We start from the raw sequence: 18,193 nt of genomic DNA on the forward strand, positions 1-18,193 counted from the left end.
TTAATTATATTAATTATGTTTTTTTAAGTTATGTTAAAAAATAAAAATAAACCAATACAATGAAAGGGATAAAGTATCGTTTTTCAAAAAAAAAAGTCTATGTATTTCCCAATTGAGTTTTTTTTTTTCTGTTAATTTGTGAAAATCACACTTCTATACCAGATCGACTGATATGAAAATATAGATATATATTGATACGCATTGCTACTTCTCGCTAAGAACTCAGATAAATGAGCATACAGTCAAAAAAATAGTTTCCGTGCTCCCCACATGTTCGACGAAAATCATCAAAGAAAAATAAAAAGAAAGGATAATTGCGACAATTCAAGCGTTGGCCAAAAGGGGATTTCATGGTGGAGTAATACGAAAGAAATAAATAGAAAAAAGAGCGATCCTATGTCAGAAAGGGCCACAATGTAGATTTGTGTGGGCACTGCTTTATTGTGATAAGATAAGATTCTGAACGAGAATTGGCTAGTTAGAGGCCTAATGTGAAGGGGAGGGCTTCATTGGTTACAAATCAATTCATGAATGTCCTTTTCAATATTATTATTGGGATTTTTTAATTGAAGCCTTTATTCTCTCACAGACTTGTGGCTTTCAAGTGCTTTGGCATGTCTAGCCACTTGCAAATCACATCCATTGTGGTTCTTTTCTTGCCAAAAATGACAGGATAATTGGTCTCATCTCATATGACTCTCTTAATAATTCTATTCTCTTTTTAGAAAACACTACTGACTTGAAGGGGTTCAAATTGTATTGATGCTACGGCCCTGAAGCTCAACACGCAATACTCCCATCTCCAAATCCGTAGGCCCACAAGAGCAACAGCAAAAGTGACCCATGAAGAAGTCTAATAATGGTTACATTTGGTTAACACCATGGACAGTTCTCAAGTATATTCAATTCATAATGAACCTAAAAAATAAATAAATTAGCTCCATCACTTGATTGTATTTTAAATCTGTCGATTAGTATATAAGTATTTTTCTAACATGATTCTAATAAATCAATAGACTTAAGTTTAGTGGTGTTTTAAATCTATGCAGAGGAGCAAATCAGATCTAATGTTACTCCCTAGATTCCTGTTTCATTGGCCTGAGATCTACATTCTTGAAATTTTGTTTTCTTTTATTGTATACCAAGATTTATCCTGAGAAGAATTGCTAAGAAATGGAAATTTTATTTATGTATCTGGTCAATCCATGAATTCTGTTGATAGGATTCATGATTGGAAATGAGCTTGGGCTTTTGATAGGATTATGGATCTTTATAGGGCTGTAAGTTGGACCCAGTTAGCCCTAAATCCAATTTTGCAGTTTTCTATAGATGGTGGGTATTTGATTTTTTTTTTTTATCGAAAAATAAAATTCATACACTTTTGTAACTGAATTCAAAATTAAAATTATAATAATTTTGATAAACTCTTTGAAAGTTCGTCAATATATTTTCAAAATTGGAAATATCTTTCAAGATCATACTTTTTGTGTTATTTTATTTTATTTTTGAGGTATTAAAGAATATCAATAAATATTTAAGTTATATTTTCTAATTCTAAGCATTTTTAATAATATTTGTAGAGTTTTTAAACATGAATCCTATTTTTTTGGAGGATTTTTATCTTAAATATGGTAAACTATATATTATTTATTTTAGTTTTCCATTTATCTTTATTACATAAAGAAGTAAAAATTTATAAAGTAGAGGTAATATAGCAATTTTAATTTCAATTTTTTTTCAACCTTCCTTTTTTTAAAAAAATGATTTTATTATTTTTTACTTGTCTAAATAGAAAAAAAAATTCATTTATAAGTAAAATATTTATAAGTTATTTTCTACATTTCTTATAAAATTATTTTCCAAATGGAAGGTTAAATTTAGGAATAATAATTGAAATTTAAGCTATAAAATGAAAGAGTACACGTAGATGGCTGTGCATGGAATCACAAGTGGTCCCATCTCCACATACAGGACCATAAAAATAAGCATAAACCTGCAATTTGCCAGCTGGCATCCCAAACCCAATGCACGATGCCTGCATTGAACACCCCGCTTCCAACTCTTGTGTCGTTTTCCTTTTCAGTTTCCCCTATTGTTATGTCGTTTCTCGCCGATTCCCTTATCTGACCCTCTGCTAAAATTTCAATATTTTATTTTTTTTTAAATAATATATAAATTTGCTGCATTTGACCGTCTGCTATTTATTCATCACGCTTGGTGAGAAGTTTCCCAAAGTCTCAGTCTACCTGAAGCTGAGAAGAAAATTACATAGAAAGAGAAAGCGACGTCTACCAATACGTGTGGAATCCACGTAAAAGAAATAAATTGGATATTTCTTAATTTCAAAATCAAAGAAAAAAAAATTACAAAAATTAATTTAAGGTTAAAATTTGTAATCAATTTTATTTAGAATAAAAATTTAATTATTTTTAATTTTAAAAAAATATTTTAAAATTTGAAATTATATATAATTTTATAAAAATTCATCTTAAATTTTGTTTATTATAAAATGAATCGTTGTAGCCTTCAAAATACTGTTTTTTAACATTTTCTAAATTATAGTTTAGGTGACCAAATCACATTTTAATATTCCAAAGTGAACTTGCATTTGTTCAAGTCTGTACTAAGCTAATTTTTAAATTAAACATTATGTATCAAAAAATTGAATACTTAAACTATACCGTTATGTTATGTTAATAAGAGAGAATTTAAAATTTATTTATTTTTTAATATATTTCATTAGTAAAATGTGCCTCTTTAAAATTATATTTTAACAGCAGAATATGCTAGACCATATACAATTTCCTAATCTAATAAAACTAAAATTGATAGGTTATTTAATAATTTTTAAAATACAAGAAGGGATAATACCAAAATTCTGGTTAGTTATTTTTTATTAACTTTTTTATTTTAAATGAAAAGGTTAATTTTTAAATATTATATATATATATATATATATATCTATAATTGGGTGAGAATCCATTTATTTATTTTTCCTAAATTATACAATAATACATAAATTTTAATTTTATCTTTATATTTTTAAAATCAAATATTTAAACCTCTATAATTAATAGAATCCAACACTTAAATCTCTATAGGTATATCCAACACTTAAATCTCTATATAGGTATATATAAATAAAGGATCCTTTTATTTATTATCCTTAAAAATATACAAATGTTTTTATTATTTTTTTAAAATAAATAAATTATTCTTTAATTTTTATATTATAATTATCAAATAAAATTTTATATTTTTAAAATTAAATATTTAAATATTTTTATAATTAGTCTGCCTAAATTTCAGATTTTCTATTAATTTTCTATCATTAAAAATATAAAAATAAACATTTAAAATATAATTATAATTTTTAATTATTTTTTTAATTAAAAATTAGAGATTGAAAATTGGAGGAGTAGAATCTGAAACCTCTCATATTTACTCAGATATATTTACCATCATATTATCGTGTGTAACTTTTAGTTATTTTAAATAATTGTAAATAGCTTGTAAATAGATTATATATTTTTATATAAAAAATATTTTAAAACATTTATATTTTAAAAAATTTGATTATTACTTTAAATTAATGAATATAATAAATAAAAAAATATAATTGTAGAGAAATTAAATATAAAAAAATTTAAGATTTTAATTTTAAAAATATAAAAATTAATCTATTAATTATATTAAAATTTATAAATAAAAATATAATTTACATAATATAAAATATTTTACCCACATTTATATATATTTAAATATTTATAAAAATATTTTAAATATTTTAAATATTTATTCATTCATATTTATTAATTAATAAAATTATAGATAAAAAATATTTAATTAAGATAAATTAATTTTAAAAAATTTTAAATATTTAATTTTAAACATAGGGAGAATAATCTATTAATTAATGTTAAAATTTAGTAATTAAAGTACAATTTACCCATTTATTATTATTTTTATTTCAAAATACATTATTGGAAGGAAGACGTAGAAAAGGTAATGCCTCTTTCTTTTCAGTTCAGTTCTAGCAGAAGGCTCATTCATCTATCTAAATAAACATATAGCAAAGCCTCATTCAAATCTTTATTCGATTGTAATCCCTCGAGGTTTCTTTCCAATCGTCCATTTTAGTTTTCGCTTAGACTCTCTTCGTCGCTTAATAGATCTGCGCTTGTTTCCAATTTCAGATCCACATTCATACTAGCTAATCCAGGCATGCATGCTGCTCTCCTTTAGTATTTTTTTTTTTAATCATTTGCTTACAATCAGTTATATACAGTATTCTCTAATTTTCAATTTTCTAGCAGGTTGTGGTGGGATTAATCTGGTTATTGAAGCAATATTTCTGATTTTTCTTTCTTTTTGGTTAAGGAATGGGGTACATAGGATCACATGGAGTAGCAGCACTTCACAGATATAAATACAGTGGAGTTGATCACTCTTATGTTGCTAAATATGTGTTGCAGCCCTTTTGGAGTCGATTCGTTAACTTCTTCCCTCTCTGGATGCCGTGAGTACTTGCTTTCTGTTTTGGGATTTTCGAGTACTTTTTGTACTTCCAGTTAAGTCTGTTTGGTTTGGTTGCTTTAATTCATAGAACTCTTACAGTGTTCACGAATTGATATTAAATTAAAATATGTAGTATTTTAATCACAAGCGGAGGAAAATGAGTGTGTTTTTAAATCCCAAATGAATTGATTCCGGAGGTAATTGTTTGGGTTTTTGAATTGGGAATGGAAATGAGGAATTTAGGCTAGTTGTGCCTCTGTGCTTTAATTGATGTTTCCACAAATTTGTCAAAAGTATCCTGTTTAATTTTGTATACTGTAATTAATTATAAATTGTGCTATGCCAGTGCTTTGTTGATGCACACATGGTAAACCCAGTTTCTTACTGTTGGAACAAAGTGAAAATATGATTCTAAAGCCACATACTAATTAACCTTAAGCTTAAAATATGCCAATTTGGGTAGAAGTTAAAAGACTTCCAAAGTTTGGAAATGAATTTGGCCTTCCATAGGATGATAACAGTAGCAGTTGAACAATGATTAGGAGGTTCTCATTGTGAGTCTAGACATTGCTTGCTTTTCCTGCTCGTTATATTAACAGGTGTTTAAGGTTGTCTAGTTTAGGTTCTACTTGTGTTGCACTCATCTACTTGAGCTTGGATATATGCCCTTAAATTTGCTAACGACTTAAAACCCCATTGTAGTTAGTCATCTGTTACTTTATTTTAGGAGGGGTTTGGAGTACTGCTTTAAGAATATTGTTTGATTTTAGCTACTTTAGGCGGCTACTGGCATGGTTGTCATATTTGAAGATGATCCAAATATTGTTCTTATCTTATGATGGTCGGTTGGTACAGCTATCTCCTCATGTAAGAGGCTGTTTAACTTATTTTCAATTTTATAATCCTTCTTCTTGGGCTTGGGATGTCGTAATAGATGAAACATACTGTCTATTCAGCATCCTGGATGCAAAACATATAAAAGCTTTACATTGTTAATTTGTTAGAAGTATCCTTCTTTGGTGCTCTGGAATCCATGCATACACTTCATATTGAATTTTCTCAGTGAAATGCTTATATTGATTTCCTATTATTTCCTAATGCATTTTCTTTTTCCTTCCTCGAAAATATTTGCCTCCGGATCTTTTCCAGACCCAACATGGTAAGACAATATTTTCTTTTTTTACTTTGAATTACAACATTAAGTTTTCTAATGGTATTTTCTTGTTTTGATTACTAACTGGTTCTTTTGGCTTTTTAGATCACCCTTACAGGATTCATGTTTTTGGTTACTTCTGCACTGCTTGGCTATGTGAGTTGGAATCCCTTTGCTGCATTTTTGTAGAAAGTTGTTTTTGACAAAATTTCTCCTTTTTGGCAGTTTTTAATTTGTGTTTGCATCACAGCTATATTCACCTCACTTGGATACAGCTCCACCAAGATGGGTTCACTTTGCTCATGGATTACTTCTATTTTTATATCAGGTGTGAGTCTAAATCTCGCCTGCAGTAATCTTTTCTTGTTGTGGTTTATTTGTAGACAAACCATATTTACTATGGCCTTTACGAACCTTCTGTTAATTTCATAGACATTTGATGCTGTTGACGGGAAGCAAGCACGACGGACAAGCTCCTCAAGTCCGTTAGGAGAACTTTTTGACCATGGTGATTTTCTTAGTACTTAATTTCCAATTTTTTGATAGTTAAATATTGCTGAATGTTGCTGAAGTATATGTATGTTTTTTGGTTTTCCAATGTATTGCAGGATGTGATGCGCTTGCATGTGCAGTATGTATTTTTCCATCTTTGGTTTTTACTCTACTGAAACTTTTTCTTTAGCATTTCTGATTTGTTCTTGGTGTTCCCTAGTTTGAAAGCATGGCTTTTGGTAGCACTGCAATGTGTGGAAGAGACACTTTCTGGTTTTGGGTTATTTCAGCTGTTACATTTTATGGTGCAACATGGGAGCAGTAAGTGATCTTAACATGCTTGTTCTTTGAACAAAATGGTATTCTACTGCATGAGCTTTATTTCATTTATCTAACTCTTATTCAGACCTACTGTTGTTTGCTTTCTTTCATGACTTTTTTTTTTCAATCCATTTTGTTATATAGCTTAGATTTTCCTTGCTGTAACTTTTAGATATTGTACTGATAACTTGAATTTTGACTTGCTTTGATCCAGCTTTTTTACTAATACTCTCATTCTTCCTGCAATTAATGGACCAACTGAGGGTTTGATGCTAATATATGTAACTCATTTTTTCACGGGAATAGTTGGTACAGTCTTTATCCTTTGTTTTTCCACTTAGAATATTTCATATATGGATATCTAGAAGTTTCTTTATTGCATCATATTGTTAATTATTTCTTCAATGTTCATTTATTTGCCTCTTTCTTCTCTTTGATATTTTTACTTTGATTTTAAATCTAGTTGTTTTCTCTTTTAGGCGCTGAGTGGTGGGTTCAGCACTTTGGGGAGTCCTTTCCCTTTCTAAGTTGGGTGCCAATAATGAGTGGTAAGAATTATGAATTCCTTGTATGTTTTGGCTATTCATTTACTGATGTTCTAGATGTGCCTCCTCTTCTCCTTACCCCCACCCTACCCCAACCCATTGAAGACTATTACTGAACTATGAATTCCTTGGTGTGTTTGGCTATTCAGTTACTGATGTTCTAGATGCTCCTTCTCTACTTACCCCCAATCCTCTTTTTTGAAACACTTCATGAAGGTTCTAACTTACCATTGAAGACTTTAAGTGAAATCTGTTGGAAGTTTTAGCTGAAATTTGTCTTTTGCTTGCATCTTATCATGTGCTGAAACCTAGGAATGTGGTTTGTTCGGGAACCAGCTCTAGAAGTTATGTGATATTTAGGGTAAACCATGTTTTAGTTTTTATATATGACTTTTTTTCCCTATTATGGAATGGATAAAGGAACATGGTGGTGATGTATGTTATCCTTACTTTTTCTTCCTTGTCTACACATATGTTTTAGTTCTTTCATAATGGTAACTTAAATAATTTGTGCTTGTTTGCAATATCCATGTAACTGATTGCTGCACATTTGATTTATCTAGTTACTTATTTCCTATCCTTGAAGTCTGGCCCTTACTAGTTTAGGTGGCATAGTTGAGTCAAGTTCCTATACGTGAAGGCATACTAATCAAGTTGCTTTGATCTTGCTGTTTTCTTGGGTTACACAGTTACTATGATAATGAAATAACCATGCATCAATTTGAAAAAAGTTGTGCATTTTTACAAAATCAGAAGGATTGTATGTTTGCAAATTTGAGTGAACATTTGGCTTTTCTTGGGCATTAGCCCTTTTCTTTTTGATCAGTTAAGGATAAGAAGTAGTTTACCATTATGTCACTGGAATTCATTTTATAAATGCTTAATTGCACTATGATATTTGAGTAATGTACGCTGCTATTTGATTTTGAGATTCATGTCTGTCATTCTATCCTGATGGCTACACTTCATATCAAAATTGTCAATCAATACTTGCTTGTTACCTTGACTTTTTCTTGTGTTTTTCCCCTTCCTGTATGCTGCTGTCTTATGTTTTAATAGGTGACAGACAGAAAATTTCACTCAGTTTTTTTCCTTGACTTCAGAAATCCCAACTTCCAGAGCTGTACTGTTTTTAATGATAGCTTTCGGTGTTATTCCTACAGTTGCATTCAAGTAAGCACTCAAGTACTTCTGAAATGGGGTGTATAGGTTAATTTGTATTATTCAATTGTGTATCTGAAATGATGGCATCCTTTTTTTAATTCTCTTCTTCCCTTCTCCTCTCTCACTCTATCTGGTGAGGTGGCAGGCTTTTGCTGTTACAATTTGGTCTTGAATATAATTTAGTTCAGTTCCCTCATGTCTAAATGGTTAGGGTGAAATGTCATATCTAGATTGTTCCCATGAGGTTTCACTGAAGGTCATATGTCCAGCTTTTAGTTGAAGGTCTGCTTGAGCCTTCTCATTTAATATGATGTTTTTCTGCAGTGTGTCCAATGTCTACAAGGTTGTTCAGGCAAGAAAAGGCAACATGTTACTGGCATTAGCCATGGTAAATCTGTAACCTTTGTAAATTGCATTTCTTAATTCTAGTTGTGCTTGATAGATTTCTTATTCTTGTTTCTTCTTCTCAGCTCTACCCCTTTATTGTGCTTATGGGAGGTGTCTTGGTGTGGTATGATTCAACGTGATACATTATTTATTACATAATTAATTTTTGACCCACATGTTGCTCTCTATTTAGGACCTTCCATCTTTTACAGGGATTATCTGTCTCCATCTGACATAATGGGAAAATATCCTCATTTAGTTGTGCTGGGAACCGGACTTGCATTTGGGTTTCTTGTGGTAAGATCATGTGTGTTTTTGTTTTTAAATATTTAGTTTGTGCATATGTGTATGATAGTATTGAAGATTTTCTTGTCATCATAAAGTCACTCAGTGATGTTAAGGAGATGTTGCTTGACATGGACTGGGTTCCTTTTGAGTTTTTCCAAATATACTTAATCTAATAGGTACTTTGTTGTGGATGTTGGATGGACCAAATCCATATCCAACCATAGTTATTAAAGGCTTAAGGTGATAAGGTGCCAAGGGTCTTGCATCGTAGGCACAAGGCGCAGGTGTGCACCTGAGTGATGTGAGGTGCAAAAAAAAATTATCGCAAGTTCATTAAAAAAAGCACCTTAAATTTAACTATTTAGAATTTTAGTTACATAATACATGTAAAATATATGTTATGTGTCATTTTATTTTATTACTTTTTTTACTTTATTACATTATCCCTATTATAATTAAACTATATATATTAGTGTAAATTATCACTAAAATATATTATATTAATTTTATTTATCTTTCAAAAAATATTAAAATGAATAATTTTTAATTATTAAGTCACATTTAGTAAGTTATTGCTAAACTAAATGTATGATGAAAATGAATTATAATTTTTATTTTCATCATATATTTAGTTTAATAGTAACGTACTAAATGTGACTTAATAATTTAAATTAAATTTTATGAATTTATTATGAATAATTATTAATTCTAGTAAAAGATAACTTACATTTCATATTCAATTTATGGAAATTAGAATTTAAAAAACTACGTGCAAAAATACACTAATAAAAGAAATTACATCTAGATTAGTTTTCAGTACCATCATCAACTTTAGTACACAATTGTAGAACCAACCAATAGTCATACATGTATCACTATGTTTTTGAACAATGCAACAATCTAACAATTAATTTCTGCTTAACCTTACATAGATTTGTCCTCTTGTAACAGTTATTTTGTGCATTTTGTGGAGGATACATGCACAGATCATAAGTGGGGAAAAAAAAACTTTGTGATGTAGAACCACAAGGAAAAAAAATGACACTCGCAAATTTATTTATTTCTCAATCGTCAGATAACAAAATTCTAATGTGGAAGTAGAGCGGCAGCCCTTTTTTCGTCAAGCATATTCTTTTTGTGTTGAATCAAAATTTGATTCTTGCATTAATATATGATGTTGGGTCTAATCTCATTGTGTTTTTGATATGGTTACTATTGTGTGAAAACTAACTTATTTTCTAAATGAGCACAAACAGCATACACTTAATTTTCATATATAGTTCTCCTGAAAGAGAGTTTGATTTGACAGGGAAGGATGATTCTGGCCCACTTGTGCGATGAACCGAAGGGATTGAAAACTAACATGTGCATGGTATGTACCTTTAAATTCTTATTCTAAATTCCGTTTGGTGATCTGAAAGTTGTTCATATGCAATTATGCATTAATGTTAAGTCATATCTTTAAAGCCATTTTCCCCCATAGTTTTCTGGTCTTCATGGGATCCAGAAAACATCATGCCCTGTCTTTATCTGGCAAGTGTCAGATGCACCAAATAGTAATTCATTCATCAAAGTCTGTGTTTTTTCTTGTGAATTAGTAGAACAGTACGGCTCTTAGTTAAGTATGCATCTGAGCATGCCACTTGGGACTTTCTAATGAATGCTTGTGCTATTTCCCTCCATTGTCAAAAAGCATGTAGTTTAAGGGCTTTTTTCTTAATGAAGATATGCTACAAAATTTTTGCTGCATTTAGATTTGAGTTCCATGTGTTGGAGGTAGATATATATCATATTTTATGTTAATTATCGACTGAAAGCTAAAGAGATAAGTTTGTTTTGAATTCCTGCAGTCCTTATTATATCTACCATTTGCCATTGCAAATGCCCTCACCGCCAAACTGAATGATGGGTATGTGCTGTAGGCCTGTAGCTACCATTTTTGCATTATGGAAATCTCTTTTAATCAATTTTCTTGATAGTTTATATGATAGCTTTTTTCTTGTTGCAGAGTTCCTTTGGTTGATGAGTTCTGGGTTCTTCTTGGCTACTGTGTATTCACAGGCATGTATTTTTTTTTTCCTTGTTTTTAAAATTTATTTGAGAATATGGAGTGAATTTGCTTTGCTATGGAAGATTCCAACAAGTTAATTGCGTTTTAGTTTTTGTTTTGAGTAATGGATTAAGATGTGATAATTTTAATTGCCATCTTATTGCATGATGTCATATTCTTATATTTTCTCACACAAACGCTTTCTCTTATCATCTCAGTGGGGCTCTATTTGCACTTTGCTACATCAGTCATTCATGAAATCACAACAGCCTTGGGTATTAATTGCTTCAGGTGAGAGTTTGATCATATGGAATATAGAAAACATGATGTTTTAGTCAGAAGTTCAGTATTTCTGTCGTTGTTTGTGTGGTTTTGGCATCTGAATGTTCTAAAAGAAATTTTGAGGTTGTACTGTTGGCTGTTCTATTTTGAGTGAGATTATGCGTCTCCTTGGAAGGGGTGTTTGGTTATTATTTTCAACTAATTATGGGATTTATGTCACTGAGAATCATCAGTCGAGTCTCTTCTGCATTTCTTCCCCAAAGACATTACCTTGGTTGCTAACTGTTCTTTTATCTCTAATTAACAGGATTACTAGGAAAGAAGCTTGAGAAATGCACGTTCTGATCTAGGGTAAGTCATTACCTTGTTCATGACCTATGATTCTAGTGATTTGCTGTATAGCTTATCCAATTCTGGAGATATTATGGTATGTCTCAACTGTGGTTTTTCCTGTGTTCAATATTTCAGTGGTTAGGTTCTGTATGCTCAATTATGATTCAGCTGGCAAATGTGGAGCTATGAGGCAAAAATTGATGATTTGGCGCATCTGTATTTTTTGGTTTAACATTGATGATGGGGTTGTAACTGGATTAGGCACAAGATCCTGGTTCAACCATGTTGATACACTTTGAGGGAAAAAAAAACATGTTGATACACGGACTTTTAATATCAGAGTAGGGTAGGAAATGTGAGGCATGCAGACATTTCATGAATCCCAATGTTTTGAAATTTTTAAGATAGGTGCTTGAGCTTCTGCATGCGAGGGAGGGATTTCTTTGTTATATTTTCTTTCTTCTTTCCTTGTTTCCTTTTTGGGCGGAAGTAGGAAATGGCTGTTGATGCATTGTTGGATGAGCTTAGGAACTAGTAGTATTAGGGCTTGGCTATAAATTACAGTTAAGAAGCATATGATTGTTGGTAAGTGTCTGAAGGCAAGCCAATGTTATCTGTTATCTGAGATCATAGTTTGCTAATTGCTATTTTCCTGGCTTGTTTGCATAGGAAAGTCATCTTACGATTTGACGATGAGATTGTGGTTTGATTTTTGGGCTGCATTTGGGATTTAAATCATAGTAAAATGAATCCTGAATATCTGAAATTATGTTTTCATTGATTGTGTAATCCATTCTTTTGCTGTTAAATTCACATGGTTCTGTGCAAGCATGTATGATGATTACCTTGAATTATGTACTTAAATGTGGTTTGAACTCCCCGTATTATGAACTTCCATACATGCAAGTTGGAACAAACAAGATGATCGGAATCCCTGCTCCTCTTCTCCATTTTTATGTCCCCAAAGTAAAAAGTTTGAAATGAAACTCTCCTTTCCCAATTAGTGTACTCGAACTGATTTTTGTAGTGGAAAAAAGTCCAAATCCGCCTGAATCGGCTACATAGTGCTAATGCATGTTTACTGTGAGAAGAACAAAATATTATTAAATGATGTTTTAATGATAAAAAGTTTAAGATTCTCTAATCGATCACTTGAACCCAAAAAATGGCAAAATTAGAAAGAGGAAGGCTTCAACGCTTTAATCAAATTCTGCATAAACAGGTGTTGAAACTCGATAAGCAATTTCTCTTCACTGTTGCGATTCTATGATTTTTCCTGTTTTCTGCTCACATTTCAATGGAAGAGAAAAAGACCATTTTGAATGCCATCGATGCCAAAGAGGTCCACACAATCTGTGAATTGAAGAAAGGAAGGGACAATTAAATGGACCGAGTAAAGGAGAGCTTGGGGTCGTGGGAGAGAGAATTGATAAAGAGAAAGGTTTTGATGATGAATGGAAAAGAGGAGACTTGTACATATAATCTGCTTGTAACTCTCTGCTGCTGTAATGTTTTTTTTTAAAACTCTCCAATTTATTATTGTACGATACTACCAAATGTGTTGACTTAGTGATAGAGTTCACGGCCAATTTGAACTAATAAAAGATGAAAAAGGATTATTTAGCTCCGAATTTATTTTTTTTTCTTTTATAAGTAAATTAAATATTACTATTGAGATTTGTCTAAAATTAATTAAAAAGTATATAATAAATGCATGAACTTTTTTTATTATTATGTAAATGCATGAACTTAAATCTAGTTAATTTAGTTCTCTATATCCATTTTCATATGTAGTCTGAAATTCTTATCCGCGATTAAAAAAAAAATTAAATCACTTAAATTATAATAAATTACTCTTAAAATCAATTAAATTACTATTTAGCTCTCTTAATTATTTCAATTTCAATAATTAACTCTCTTTTATTTTATTACTATAAAAACAGGATTGTTAAAAGAGAGAAATGAGAAACGACAATATAAGTTTTTAAAAAGTTACAAAAACAATTATATTGTCCATCTTAAAAGCTCGAGTAAAGCTGTTCATCCAGAAGTTAGAACTAGACATGCACAAAGGAATTAAAAGAAGAGGGAAAATAATAATAATTCATTTACATTAATACAGTGTAGCTTTAAGAGTTCAATTCTCAGTGCATTAGCACTTCCCCTACAACACCAGGCCACTTCCATACATGGCAAAGAGAAGAATCTATTCAGTGCAAACTAACCTTAATCCACACAAGCTGAAAAGGGTTAAAAGTTACAAACAATAGGGGAATAAGAATGAACAGAGGAGCTTGTGATTGTAGTGATGCAAGAAAAATGGTGATTGAATTTCAACTGAGCACTAATTGATGAAGGTAACAATGCTGACTTTAGTATATCTACCAGAATGCAAATTCATATACTGATAAATAACTCATAAGGCTTTCTCCAGCCATCTTGGCAATCTCAATGAATGTTTCATTCCAAGCCGGGTGAGGAACACCGCATACAAGATATGCAGTAGAAACGCAAAGAATCCACTATTTAGCAATAGCTGTTTGACAATTAGATTAGACAGATAAGTATGCCATTTGTATATGTATATCTGTATACAGAGGTTAAAAGAAGGGGCTACAGTTACCACGGTCGTAAATATGGCGTATATCACATTCATTGATGGAATTGTATTAATACCAATGGCAGCAAATATTGATGTCAGAGAAGCATGAATGTTAATGGTGATCTACAGGAAAAGTAGAGAACTTTTAAATGATTTGGTGACACCAAGTAAAGAAAAATTACATTGTCAGAAGTAAACAATTACCAAAGCAAGTATGTTTTCTCTTATTAAGAAGGAAGTTGTAATGACATACCCCATGGCACCTATTGATCGAGCCTGCATTTTAGAGAAAAGTCTGTAAATAAAAGTTCGAAAATAAGGACATTGCTTCAAACAGGGTTAAGGAAGCGAACACTACAATTGTGCACAAGAATATTGAAAGACCCCAATCTGCTCCCAACCTGAAAAAATTGCAAACACCAAAAGATTCCACCAGGCATCACTCTATGACAGATTCATTTAAAATTGAATGGTCACATAGCTTACTTGGCTAGATAGGATATTTAAAATTTGAAGTGTAATAAGCATGTCAAAAGAGTAACTGTAAGCTCATGGTGAGCATCCAACTCAAAAAGCCACTGATTAAACGCATATGAACCACTCCATTCTACTCAACGATAAAACTTCAACCACATCTGGTTAGTTCAGCTGCTAGTAAGATTTTGAATTATGCTTATTTCAGAGAAGAAAAGTATAAATTGACATATAAGGCGGTGAAACCAAACCCAATTAAAGAGGATAAAATTATGACAAACTATTTAAAATCAACAATAGATCAGAAATAAAAAGAACAAATTGATAGTTATGGTGTATTACTAACTATACCTGTTTTTCTTTAAAAAAAATATATATTTTCACCAAGTGATGCACAAGAAGAAGAAAATATCATGCAATAAGAACTTGTAAGGTTTGAATTAATTACCTCCACAAAGTACCCATGGTGAAACCAACTATACCATGTGTTAGCTGAAAAAGGATGCAAAAGCAAGCAAATTGTCAGCTCTTATGCCCAGAACAACTAAATTATTGAATTTCGTACAGAAGAGCAGACGTGTAAGATAGTTTGCATATTATCGTTGAAGCTTTGAAAAATATAACTTGAGGCACAGTAGCACACTTTTCAAGATTAATATGCTCAAGAAACTAACATGTCCTGATATGGTTATAGAAAGAGTTCAGGTCTTAATTAAACAAGGGTGTAATCAAATAATGGCTACAAAATAATAGACAGACTTTAACCTTCCTGTTATATAACAGGGGTTTATGAAAATGGCCATTACTTAACAATATAAGAACCCAGCCATCCAACTCAAAAGATCATGTGAATTCCTATGCAATCTTTTTGGTTCTCCACAGATTATGCCAAAATCACTGTTGATATTATTCCATGAAAGATAAGAGCTACCTCACAAGACTACATAAGGGTTCCACCCCCACACCCTTGTGTGGCAAAACACGAGCGAAAATAACTATTTTTTTCAATCTGTCTTTTCTCTTATCTTCTTCTTATTCTTCTCCTCTCCTTTTTGCCTTGCTCCTTTCGGTGGTGACATGATGAGGCCAGCAATTACATATGTTTTTACTTTCTATTTGAGCAATAAATAAGGAATACAATTTATTACTACCATATTTTGTTTATCCATCTTTAACTTTGTATCTACTAAATTTTAATTAAATCTACACATCTTGTGGATTTTTTTATAAAATTATTGTGCTGTGATATCACAGCCACAACTGTATCTCTGATACTTCAAAGTGCATTGCTTGTGACAACCCACTTATGTGAAATTCGACCATGACTGCAATATAAATCTATGGCCTCAAATTAGGAAGACTATTCAAATTGAAATCTGCAAATATTTAACCAAGTTCTAGGACATACCACAACCTTTAATGTTCAATCTAAATCATCACATTTAAGAAGCAACAAGTGAATCCTCCAGATCACATAACCAGTTGGCTTGGACATTAAGATCCAAGAACAAGACTTGACAATTAGTGAAGCTGAAACAGTTCATATTCTGCTCACCAGATATGTTAAAGCTTTCAATGGGCCTGACAAGACAAATAAAAGCATAGCTGTCGCCACCTGCCAGATTGTAACATTAGTCGAACAACAATGTAACATTTAGAAGAATCAAGGAGGCTTAGGATTTAAAAATGCAAGTCATAAATTGCTACAAACCACTGTTTTCCTCCCAGCTGCAACTCCCCATCTCATTGAAGAGATTACTATTGGCAACGAGAAGAAACATCCGAAGTAATTCTGTACAAAAGAAAATACCACTGAGACACGGATAGGGCAGTATACAAACTATAGAATAGGGAACCTAACAAATAGATCCTTACCACAAATTTAAAAGTTGTTTTTCCTTGTGATTATTTCCTATGAATGGACTATAGCATAAAAGAACAAACAAAGAATCCAAAAAGAGCAAAAAATAACAAGGATACCTTTACGCCAATGAGGCTTTAGCCTAGTGGCAAAGATGATCTCTAGGAACTTGGAGGTCCCATGTTTTGTTCCCAGTTAATTATAGGTTTATGAATTTATTTATTTATTCCCACTTATTTGAGTGGGTTACTTTGATATGGTTCATAATTATCTTACATGTACATACTGTTGTCTACCATATATATGCAGATTTTATTTTTATATATGTGTATACACACACCAAAAATATTGCTATAATCTGTCTAGCAAAAAATAATAAACATCACAATCCAGAAGTTTCAGAACTTTGAGATTAAACTGAAGATCAACCGCACGAATCATAATCAAATCAACCAACCGAATTAAACAAAAAAGCAGTAACCAACAATAATAATGCGTACAACCAACAAAAGCCCACTTAGTAATTGAGTTTAATGGATAAAATAAAATTTAAAAAGAAAACCTCAATTGAGAGAGAATTGCTCAAGAAATACACGAGCCCAGTTACAGCAGCGAACATGGAACACTCTACCAATCTGAGTGTGTTCTGGTAAACAACCCCGTTTTGGGCCAAGTCTTCGAATTCTGCTACAGGTTTTGCATTATCATCTTGTTGTTTGTTATCAAAAAACGAAGTTTCAGCACTTGAAAGACTGGAGATTTTGAAGCTGGGTCTAAACGGAGAAAGCAGCAAGAGATTGAAGGAAAAGCGAGGAGTTAATCTTTTAAGGGGGAATTTGAGTCCAGGAAAGATTGAATGGAGAGGAGTAATTCGTGAAATCTGGAAAAATTGAGGTTGGCAGTGCCACTGATGGACTTTGAGGAGATTCATGATTGATAAAGCTTACAAATGAGGGTCTGAGAGAGGAGATATTGTCCCTCGCCGGGAGAGAATATATGAGCTAAGGGCTATGGCTTTGGTCTGGGCTCAACGAGCCCAATAATTTTGTGGATCTTTTGATGCGGATGGCCCATGGTTTTGCAATGAGTCGGTCAGGAAATGGAAAAGTTATTGCTGTAACCGTGATTTCATGAACCATGTGTTTGGAATAAGAATTTCATAATAATTAAATTTAATTAATTTCCTAATCGATGCATATTAAATGTTGGTGTATTAAAAATTAACAAAAAAAAATATTATTATTTAAAAAATACATATAATTTGAGACATAAAAAATAAAAATAGTTAATTTTTTATAAGAGGAAGTGAAAATTATTTATATTAATTACTTACTATCTATTTATTTTATAATACTTTTCCAAATCAGCTTTCCACACGCATAAAGAATAATATTTTCAATTTATTTTATAATACTTTTTCGAATATATTGCAATTTGCAAGTTTAATTGGACCGTTGGGGAAAAAAAAATACAAAAAGCAAAAGCAAAAATTAGGTTTTTTTGGTTTTTTGCCAACAAAATTAGAATGCAAGTGTTGCGAACGCGGCTTGGCAGACCCATAGCCAAAAGTGGCTGTCCTTGAATGTCCTGAAAATAAGGTTTTTCAGCGGCTCATTAGGCCCATCTGCCGCTGCTTCTGGTAGCTTTTCACTGTTGTTTTCCCCTGCTAAATTCTAAATATACATATATATATGTATATAAGGAATATCTTGATTATGCAAAA

At 31.5% G+C, this 18,193-nt stretch overlaps 2 protein-coding genes across 4 annotated transcripts; one reads left to right on the forward strand and one right to left on the reverse strand.

Moving 5' to 3' along the window:
• The first annotated feature begins 4,014 nt into the window (after positions 1–4,014).
• On the forward strand, positions 4,015–12,310 carry LOC110600349 (choline/ethanolaminephosphotransferase 1). Of its 2 annotated transcripts, none has more exons than XM_021737187.2 (20): positions 4,015–4,222; positions 4,381–4,519; positions 5,668–5,677; positions 5,777–5,827; positions 5,922–5,999; positions 6,104–6,179; positions 6,280–6,302; positions 6,384–6,484; positions 6,699–6,793; positions 6,964–7,032; positions 8,133–8,202; positions 8,518–8,581; positions 8,664–8,704; positions 8,793–8,877; positions 10,178–10,240; positions 10,719–10,777; positions 10,877–10,929; positions 11,137–11,209; positions 11,508–11,551; positions 11,669–12,310. In XM_021737187.2, exons 2-19 carry the CDS (start codon positions 4,383–4,385, stop codon positions 11,527–11,529), a joined length of 1,170 nt encoding a protein of 389 aa, XP_021592879.1. In that variant the 5' UTR covers positions 4,015–4,222; positions 4,381–4,382; the 3' UTR covers positions 11,530–11,551; positions 11,669–12,310. The 2 variants fall into 2 exon arrangements, with proteins under 2 accessions (XP_021592879.1, XP_043806205.1); XM_043950270.1 differs by having other exon boundaries at positions 4,046–4,115.
• A 1,312-nt stretch (positions 12,311–13,622) lies between these two features.
• On the reverse strand, positions 13,623–17,451 carry LOC110600265. 2 transcript variants are annotated; one of them, XR_002485671.2, is made up of 8 exons: positions 17,033–17,451; positions 16,321–16,401; positions 16,165–16,224; positions 15,058–15,101; positions 14,494–14,536; positions 14,389–14,411; positions 14,157–14,258; positions 13,623–14,069 (listed from the first exon to the last, which is right to left on the reverse strand). XR_002485671.2 is itself a non-coding variant. In XM_021737075.2 (8 exons), exons 1-8 carry the CDS (start codon positions 17,399–17,401, stop codon positions 13,950–13,952), a joined length of 891 nt encoding a protein of 296 aa, XP_021592767.1. In that variant the 5' UTR covers positions 17,402–17,451; the 3' UTR covers positions 13,623–13,949. The 2 variants fall into 2 exon arrangements, 1 of the variants encoding a protein (XP_021592767.1); XM_021737075.2 differs by having other exon boundaries at positions 14,340–14,411.
• Between the last annotated feature and the right edge of the window lie 742 nt (positions 17,452–18,193).

Source organism: Manihot esculenta, chromosome 14 (assembly GCF_001659605.2).
Source record: "Manihot esculenta cultivar AM560-2 chromosome 14, M.esculenta_v8, whole genome shotgun sequence".
Taxonomy (NCBI): domain Eukaryota; kingdom Viridiplantae; phylum Streptophyta; class Magnoliopsida; order Malpighiales; family Euphorbiaceae; genus Manihot; species Manihot esculenta.

Bases quoted from the DNA above. Each gene is read 5' to 3' on its own strand.
- LOC110600349 (XM_021737187.2), top strand. From the start codon at position 4,383: ATGGGGTACATAGGATCACATGGAGTAGCAGCACTTCACAGATATAAA. The intron at 6,180-6,279 runs GTGATTTTCTTA...AATGTATTGCAG, and splicing joins AGGAGAACTTTTTGACCATG to GATGTGATGCGCTTGCATGT. The intron at 7,033-8,132 runs GTAAGAATTATG...CCTTGACTTCAG, and splicing joins TTGGGTGCCAATAATGAGTG to AAATCCCAACTTCCAGAGCT.
- LOC110600265 (XM_021737075.2), bottom strand. From the start codon at position 17,401: ATGAATCTCCTCAAAGTCCATCAGTGGCACTGCCAACCTCAATTTTTC. The intron at 14,537-15,057 runs GTAATTAATTCA...CAATTTTTTCAG, and splicing joins ACCATGGGTACTTTGTGGAG to GTTGGGAGCAGATTGGGGTC. The intron at 14,070-14,156 runs GTAACTGTAGCC...ATTGTCAAACAG, and splicing joins ACGCCATATTTACGACCGTG to CTATTGCTAAATAGTGGATT.